The sequence below is a fragment of the Pseudomyrmex gracilis genome, unplaced genomic scaffold (genome assembly GCF_002006095.1).
Source record: "Pseudomyrmex gracilis isolate BER0280 unplaced genomic scaffold, ASM200609v1 scaffold_159, whole genome shotgun sequence".
In the NCBI taxonomy this organism is placed as follows: Eukaryota; Metazoa; Arthropoda; class Insecta; order Hymenoptera; family Formicidae; genus Pseudomyrmex; species Pseudomyrmex gracilis.
In genome coordinates, this window is record NW_018020743.1 from 373,548 (window position 1) to 383,029 (window position 9,482).

General features: G+C 34.4%; 1 protein-coding gene and 1 long non-coding RNA gene across 3 annotated transcripts; both read left to right on the plus strand.

Annotated features, from left to right (window-relative positions):
* Positions 1 to 724: 724 nt before the first annotated feature.
* Positions 725 to 3,193, plus strand: LOC109857430 (protein FAM8A1). 2 transcript variants are annotated; one of them, XM_020433718.1, is made up of 6 exons: positions 725 to 913; positions 1,307 to 1,517; positions 1,813 to 1,977; positions 2,077 to 2,197; positions 2,368 to 2,491; positions 2,611 to 3,193. In XM_020433718.1, the coding sequence occupies exons 2-6, from the start codon at positions 1,325 to 1,327 to the stop codon at positions 2,944 to 2,946; spliced, it is 939 nt and encodes a 312-aa protein (XP_020289307.1). In that variant the 5' UTR covers positions 725 to 913; positions 1,307 to 1,324; the 3' UTR covers positions 2,947 to 3,193. The 2 variants fall into 2 exon arrangements, with proteins under 2 accessions (XP_020289307.1, XP_020289306.1); XM_020433717.1 differs by having other exon boundaries at positions 726 to 913; positions 1,307 to 1,529.
* A 658-nt stretch (positions 3,194 to 3,851) lies between these two features.
* LOC109857452 lies at positions 3,852 to 7,156 on the plus strand. The gene is made up of 3 exons (XR_002250494.1): positions 3,852 to 4,449; positions 4,568 to 4,749; positions 4,827 to 7,156. It is a non-coding gene; the product is annotated as an uncharacterized LOC109857452 (long non-coding RNA).
* Positions 7,157 to 9,482: the final 2,326 nt, after the last annotated feature.

The following is a 9,482-nucleotide window of genomic DNA, read 5'->3' on the forward strand; positions in this document are numbered from 1 at the left end:
TCGCTCGATCGCAGCGCCTCTTCGCGACCGTTTCCAAAAGAAATTCCCTATATATTTCCGAACAGACGGAGTTCGCTTTTATTTATCCTATTTTTGAAACCGCGAACAAATTGGGTTTTACAAATAAAACACACGACTAAATGAAAATGATGACAGATTGTAAATTATTTATCCTCGAAAACTTGAACAACTTTGAGTTGGGAACAAACAAGTTTGGACAAGTTCTAGTCGGTTTTCGAGGTCTCGACAACTAGATGTCAGTTTCGTAGGCAACACGTGACTCCAATGGTTTCTTATCATTATTCTCTCTTGAAATTAATAATAACGCACGTGCGATGTAACGAGATAAAAAAAAGAGAGAGAAATACTGTAAAAAATTGTTTCTCTCAACATTTTCAAAAGATTGATATGTCAAATTCAAAATTGACACATCACAGCACTTGGTTCCGATTGTTGGTATACATTTGTTACCAGCGCGTGATAATTTTTGAATATGCTTTCCGAATTTTTTGCACAAACTGAAGAAAAAAAAATCATAAACACAGTATAAATTTTGATAAAAAGTTGATGACGCAAAAAAAAAAAAAAGCAAAACGTCAACTTGTTAAAACTCGCAACGAAAATTAATTCAAAAACAAAGTTTACGTTGGCGCTTAACATTATAATGACAACAAGCTCAAATCAGAGAGGCGCGCTTGAAGCGCGCGTAAGCCTAGTTTTCCCTACGACCGCGATCTGGGGGAAAGCGAACAGCTGTCGTGACGGAAATTCGTTGGATGATCTTGAGTGTAAAAACCGTCACATTTCATCCATTTGATATGATACACGTCAGTGATGGGTAGCGAGAGTTAGCGCGTTAAAAACGTAGAGATATATACGTGCAGGAGGGAGTTTGATTGCGAGAAAAAGAAAGGTACGACGCGAGAGAGAGAATTTATTAGACGTTCGGGGCAATCATCATTTTGTTTATATAATACATAAACAATTATTGTATCGGAAGAATAGGTTTGCTTTTTTTTTTTATCTCTCTGTTGCGGCGCACGTCTCGCGCAATCTTTGTCTATTTGTCAGCTAATAATTTTCAGACGTAACCAATTAAAAAAAAACAAAAGAAATTTAATTCGAGTGCTGTAATTGCGATGCTGTTTGTCACGCGTTTCGGTTACTTGTGCCAAGCAACGCGAAGAGAAAAAAAATTTGGAACGAAACACAAGCGACGTCGAATCGAAGTTTCTCAAGCGCTCATTTCCGTTGAGTCGCAAAAAACAGAGAGATCGCAAACTTGGTTTTTTTTTTTTTTTCGCAGACAAACCGAAAATCCAAAATGGCAGACGACATAAACAACGATACGCCGGAAGGAAATTGTAAAGAGAAGATGAAACCGACACCGATGGAAGAGAGATTGATGTATTTTGAAACGTTGCGAGAATGGCTTCAGGATTGGTACTATTGGCAAACCGTCGCGGCGATGATCCCTTATTACGTGATGTCACAACACGTCGCAAACACGACGACCGGTATGAATGAACGTGAGTTTTTCGAAAGATCAATTTCAAGTCGACCAGATATATAGAAAATAATCGATTTCTTGATTTAATATAATACGTAAGAGAAGAGAGAATTAACTGTATATAATATACAAAAAATAATATATATATATATATATATATAATTAAACAAATTTTTTTTTAAATAAGATGTTAAACAAACTACTTGTTTTGGATAGTTTCTTAAATTTACTTAAATATGAGAGATATAGAGAGATCTAGAGTATTACACATAGAGTAATACATAGTGCAAATTGATTATTAGATTTCACCGGTTCAACACCTTTTCAACCAGCTCAAATACCAACAATGCGACCAGATACAACAAGTGGAAACGCGGATCAACAGAATGAAGCAATTAGGCAAAGGTTCCTGAGGAGGCCTCCTCAGGAACAACTTGCGGGACCTTATCAGCCTCCGGGAACAGACGGTGAGAATTGTTCATCGTCGTTCTGCCTATATTTGCTCCGTTCTAAATATCAAAAGCTTTTTTTCAATTTTTGTTCTTAAATTTATCTCTGTGTTTCAGGTTACGAGTATCGTATTCCTCCGCTTTGGAAAAGATTTGCCGCAGAATTTATAGACTCAATAATGTTGTTTCTTCTAAAGCTTTCCATTACCTTTATTGCGATTGATATCTTCGATTTTATGTACGTGTGGTCATTTATGACAATCTAAATGTTGTCACTAAGTTTTTATAATTTATTTTAAATATTTTTTAAAATCATTTTTAATCGTCAAAGTTTTACAACTTCGTTTCCTGTTTTTTTTATAACAGCTTGTGATGCAATCCTTCATGATTGAATTTGTATTGTTTCAGAGATATCGAGGATCTAGATTTGTTACAAACAAATTTGCGCATTGATTACAACATGGCTCTAAACATGACTTATGGGATTTTAATTTTGGAAATGATTCATCGTATGATAGTTTGTATCTTTGAGGTAAGAAAACGTTCGCGTTCGAAAGTAAACATTAGAAATGACGTTTCGTGCGTACACAATCGCACTATTATGAAACAAAATTATTTATCTTTTGTCAATATTTTTTTTTTTTTTTTCAGGCCTTTTGGCTTCACCATGGCGTGTACGGTTTTATCGGAGGCGCCACTCCCGGCAAGTACATGATGGGCTTGCGAGTTGTTCAATGCCGTAGCGTGACTCCTGTGGATCGTCCAAACGAGCCGAACGTCGTTCTGGTGAGCCCGGGAACCGATCTGGGCTTGCCGTTGGCGTTAGGCCGGTCGGTGGTCAAGAACCTGGTACTCGCGTTTCTCTTCCCAATTTGTTTCTCGTTGTTCTTCTTCAAGTTTAACAGAACTGGTTACGACTTGATTTGCAATTCCATTGTTGTCGAAGACGCCTACAGAAATGGAAATAACCGAATACACCAGCAGTAGATCGTTCGAGAGACGACATACTGCACGACATACTGTGATCTGTATATAACAGCTGTCTGTGCTTCTTGTACCTTTGTATGCGTGCGGATTCATGCTGATGTGTATGATGTGTGTGTGAGAAAGTGTGTGTATGTACATAAAAACTATATATATATATATATATATATAAATGTAAAAAATAAACATCACGGCAGAAAGCCGATTATGTATCTTGATTCAGAAGGAATTATATGCATCTATAAATATACATACGTATATCTAAATTAGTGCGATCTTTGCGATTGTCTTTTATTAATTGCGAAACTTTCTATGCCGCGACAAAGTTTCGCGGTACTATAGATACATAAAATTATTTATGATAATAGACGCAATTCCCGATTGATTATTCATTTGTGCGCGTCTACGGAGGTATCGTATAAGCTGCTTCCGTATCAATTTTCACTGACTAATGTAGCATTAGGCCTGGTTTGTGCCGGCAAGTAAGGCCTTGTTTCGGTCTTGTTTATGCGGGTAATAACTGTTTAATTTATGCCGGAATTGGGGTACAGTTCAACTATAGGATCTCAATGCTTCTGTTAATAAACAGAAATATTAAAATCTTAAGCTTCTTGCACAATGGANGGAATAGCGATAGCGATAGAAATAACACAGTTTTTAACACAGAATTCCAACTCGTCGGAAATTTTATCGCTATTGCTTATTCCGATTTTCTGATCTGCATTGCATACATGTGTAGTTTTGTATGTTAGATTCCGCTGTTCCCTACCTTTATTTTTAAATATAAACTCTTTAAAACTTTTGTTATTTCTATTGCTATCGCTATTCCTTTTATTGTGCAAGGGGCTTTAGGCCCGCATGAACCAGGTCTTAGAGAGAAGGCTGAAGGCTCGAATTCCCGTCACTGCCGTCTGGTGTCTCTGTGTCTGTTTCTGTGAAGTCGGTGAACCTGATCGTCACAGATCATCGTCGCCGGGGACGCGGACACCGTAGTTTCTTTGTTGTTCCCACAGGACGAATATCCTTCCTCGTTTGGAGAGAATTTCTTTCTCTTCTTTCGCGCTCTGGAAGAAAGTGCAACGTCTCTCCCATCGCGCGAACGATCGGTGTACAGATTGAATACGATGCTCGCGATTCAGCGTCGCGGATCAGCCGACACGTGGCGGTGCGTCTTCGAGCCTCAAATCGAAGCCAAAAAAATCGACGGATATAAACTTCCACGAATACAAACTTTCGAATATTCGAAACATGTACGATCCGAAGGTAAGATGTTCTTCCCCGTGGCGAGCATTGAAAAAAAAACTCTCGATCACACGTTAACGGAATGTAAACACGTCGTTGGTGACGTGGCGTTGAAAAAATCCGGCGAATGGAGTGGGTACTTCTCACATCCAGCAAAATGCCGTACGCCGTGATCGCGAACGATCGCGTAACCTTCGCCACGACCCTGGACGATAAAAGTGTGAAGAGATACGAGGAGGAATATCGGCAGCGTTTCTCGTGTAGGTAGGTGTGATTTTCCTCCGTAACTCTGATTCCTCAATTGAGTTATTTAACAGACATTTTGCTACATTCTGCCATTTTGTTTTACGTTTAATGCGTTGCGTTTATTCTCTCGTTCCAGTGCAATTAAACGTCGAAGGTATTTGTGACAACAGTCTGTACCTGAGATTCTTGGAGTTTGTTGATTCGAAAACTGCAAACTTGCACTACTCTTTCACTTATGGTTACTCATACCATGTATGTCACAATGTTACAGAGTGACTTTTGCTCTACGAAGATCGGCTACATGACGAAACCAGAATAGTAAGACAAAACTTGTTTTTTTTTCGGTTGTAATACGTTAAATACAATGGACGTACTAACGTTCTTTCTTATTTCAGTGTTTGCAGACTGGCTGCGCAACACGATGTGCAAGTGAATCCTATCGATTCGAATCTGCACTTTGTGGGAAAACTCGTGCCACTTTTTGAACAGAAAAAGATGCTTGCTGTGAAGGAATTGCAGGAGAAAGTCGTGGTGCAAGATCAGCTTGAGGATGTTACGCATCGAGGGGAAGAAAGAACTTCACTATTTGCACAGAAACGTGCCGTGCGAGATTAAAATTGACGCGAAGAAGAGCCAGTATTAAGGCCATTCTACATAAGACGCAGGTCGCAAGTTGCTGATCTCGAGAAATTGACCAAAATAATTTAAAATAAGTATACGATTGTTTAGTTATAACAGACATGTTTGGTATTTTAATTAACACTACAAAATTTAGTTTTGTAGTTTAATCTGCACAGTACACTTGTATTAGGTTGTATTAGGTTGACCAGGTAATTTTCAAAACAAAAGAAAAATCAATTAGGTTGACCAAGTAATTTTCAAAACAAAAATCAATTTTTTCTAAACTAACATTTTTTATAAAAACTAAAATATTTTTTTTTACAAAACCCTATTATTATTCTTCTAACCCTATTGTTATTCTTCTAATGGTGAATATATTCACCATTTTTATCTAAAACTGTTTCCCATCTTTCTGGCAATGCTAGTATGCCGTCTTTCCAAACTTGTCTATTTTTTTCTTCAAAAAATCTAGAGATATACGATTTGCATTCATCTACAGAAGTAAACTTTTTTTCATAGAGCGAATTTTGCAAAGGTCGATAGATGTGAAAATCCGATGGTGCGATATCTGTCGAATTAGGTGGATGACAGAACTTCCCATTCAAATTCTCTTAATTTTTGCCGAGTCTGCACTGATACATGAGGCCTCGTGTTGTCTTGATAAAAAATTACTTTTTTCCTATTAGCAAGTTTTGGTCGTTTTTTTTAAATGTTTTCATATATTTGGTTTAGTTGTGTAAAATATGTTTTCTTGGTTATTTCCACACACGATATGTCGTGCCACAATAGTCCTTTGTGATCCCACACTATTGATAGTTTTAATATTTCAATTGTTACGTCGGCCGATTGTAGTTGGACTACCATCCATCTTTCACCTTCGGTAATAAGTTGTTTTAAGAATGATTCCTTTTCGTATCGTTTTCACGATACGAAAGGAATCACAAAACGACATTCGGTCTATTAACGATTTTTCTGCTAATACTTGTTTCCAAACATCGGCGTCACAACTGAATCCGTGTGTTTTAAAGAATATTTCTACTGCCGATTTCGATAAGTGTAGTATATTGGCTATTTCTCTTATGCTGTAATATGGATTCACTTCTATAATATCTAATATTTTTGTGTCATTTGGTACCTGTTTCGGTACGCGTATCTCGTCGTTCAAACTAAACTCCCCTTGCCGAAATTTTTTGAACCACCATTTTTTGAATATGTCTATCGACATAGAAACATACTTTCGGACACACGGATTCAGATCTCGATTTCGGAAAGTTTAATACTATATATTGGTTATTTCTCCTATACTATACTACGGATTTACTTCTATATCTAATAATAATATTCTTGTTTCATTCGGTATGTGTTTCGGTACGCGTATCTCGTCGTTCAAACTAAACTCCCCTTGCCGAAATTTTTTGAACCACCATTTTTTGGTGGTTCAAAAATGGTTGCACCATTTTTTCACTTATAGTACCCGTACCGTGTATGTTACAGATTGTTTTGGTGGTTTCTGCAGCATTTTTACCTTCGCGATAATGTAACAAAGTGCACATAATTACACGGAAATACATCTTTTTGTTATCTATTTAAATTACAATAACTATTCAAAAAAATTGCTTGGTATATATTGAATTTATTTTTGCTTACCTTTACGAAAATAAAACAGCATGATGGAACGAAACTATAATTTTTCGTGCTCCATTTTTTCTCTTTGCAAGTATAGTACGGTTAACCTACGTATACAGCCTTATTACTTTCAACGTGTAAGCAAATCTAGTATATTTTGATTTTTGTAATACGATTACAATTTGTGATACGATAAATACGATTTTAATCGTATTGATCAAATCAGCCAATTGACCAGCGTGATTGGTCAATTCTACGAAATCTGTTCCTTGCGTTTGCGCTTGCGATCAATGTAGAACAGGCTTAAAAGGTCGTTAACAATATAGATGGTTAATTTTATTCCCACCTACTTACAAGAGATGTTTAATTAACATTAATTGTCGAACACTCCATAGATACGGCGACCATATTTTTTGAAGAAAATAAAGGACAACTTAGAAATTGTTTTATAATAAAAAAGAGCACGTTTATTTGTTAGACTAAAATTAAAAAGCTTTATAATATTTTTTATAAATATAAGTATAAGTATATATGTAATACATAAGTATATGTAATATAAGTATATATTACATATATACTTATATTACATATATACACACTTATATTACATATACTTATATTTATAAGGATTACTTATATTTATAAGGATACTTATATTTATAAGGATACTTATATTTATAGGGGATTTTAAACAATATATTACTGAAACAATATATAATACTTAAATAGTATTGCTTAAAAAAAGTATTATATTATCATAAAAATGTTATTTCTTTAAAAAAATGTTATCTTGATACTTTTCATACAAATTAACTTTTTTTAATAACAATAAGTATGTGTGAAACGGTCAATAAGAGATAAATTTGTGTATATATGTGTACATATATACGTGTTCACGTGTAAATCTTACACGTGAGATTTTTATTGAGAATTTTCAATTCTAAAATTCATATAGGATGCTAATTTTGCATCTCATATATGAGAGACTCCGAATACCTCCTTATTAATTTTAAAATATTGTGAAAAAAACTTCTCCAGCTAGAGTCGAACCTGGAATCTTCAGCTTTCCGGGCCGTTGCCTTTCCTATTCGGTCACCGAGATACTTGCCAAAGTTTATTAATTATTAATTTTAATATTTTAAACTTAATTAGAGGGGTATTCGAGGCCGAAAGTATAATTAATTGCCGCTGTCGGATTAAACGACATTTAGATTTAGATAGACATTTAGATTTGGATAGTATTATATATAGATATAAAATATTACATATATATAATATATATATATAATATTCTCTTTTATATAATATATATAATATTTCTCTTTTTTACCCTTTTCCCTGTCACGTTTTTCCCTGACTTTAGTCACGTGTTGTTTTTCCACTTCTCTCTCACTATTTTTTGAGTTTGATTTTCATGCGTTACTTCTGACATTTCTCATATGTGTATTATATGGTTTATAAGGGTGCGGTCAACGTCTCACTGCAAATGTTTCCAAGTATCATTCTATCTTTATTCTACATTTAACGAGAAATAAAGATAGAACGATGCTTCAAAACATTTGCAGTGAAGCTTTGACCGCACTCTAAGACGTATATACTATCTGTCATCGCGGTGACAAGTTGTGTTCACTGACAACACGTTAAATAAAAATAACAATAGCTTGCGCCTGTGTTGTGCTAGTTTTTTAAATAAAAGAACATATCTCAGAATATTAATTGCTGCTGTTATTAATATCAATTATTAGAAAAAATTTATAAATTCGCGCTTCTTCAGGTGTGTAAGTATTCATTCGCGAGCGATAGATTTGATTTCTTTTGGAATTTAAAATGACCGGTCACGTGATAACAAGATGAGAAAGGAGACCAGAAAAGAATAAGAAAAAAACATTGCAACTTTCCACACATAACATAAATGTGATATACAAGAAAAGATGTGATAGTCAAGAAAAGAATATTATTTTAGCGAGCAGCATCAGAATTCATGGAGTGAACTCCAATGTAGGGTATCATCATTTGCTGCTCTTCGCTTTATACATTTTATTTTTATTTTATTTTTTTTAAAACACTACATATAGATACAAAATACACACAAAACCATGTATATTATACAAAGGTGTTTTAACGGTACACAAATATAATGTCTGAAAAGTTGCAATTCCAAGAAATATAGCTTTTGCTTTTTAATTTACACCTTTTTATCAGTGTGCTTTCTATTTCCAAATTTCATTTTACAATTTTTTTATAAATTACAATAGAATACAATTCTATTACATATTTATTACATATAACATACAATATAATACAATCTTATACAATATAATATAAATATAGTTATATATAATCCTACCTCTATCTACCTACCTATCTTAGACATCTGTCATATCTTAAACGTTACTAATCTTATTAATTAGGATTAAGGCTGCATAGCAGCCTTGATCCTAATTTTACATGATTTTGATTTCTTTCTACTTATTCGGTCTAACATATTTCCTACCTACCCGGCCTAATTTATTTTCTACAAAGCGCTTGTAGATACGCATCCCTACCTATACAGATACCCCTATTTACCTATCACCTTGGGAAAGTTTTAAAATCTATCATCAAATATTTTACGCGAGGGGCAGTTGTTTTAAAATTAGAAAGTATTATTTAAAACATATTTTTAGTTTCACGTCCGAGTTTTGTTTTAGATTTTATGATTGAAAAAAGAATATATCTATCCTTCAAAGCCCATCATGTATACTTAAAAGAGATAGATATATTTCTATTTTATAGTAGATAGAAAAAATATATATTTCAATGTA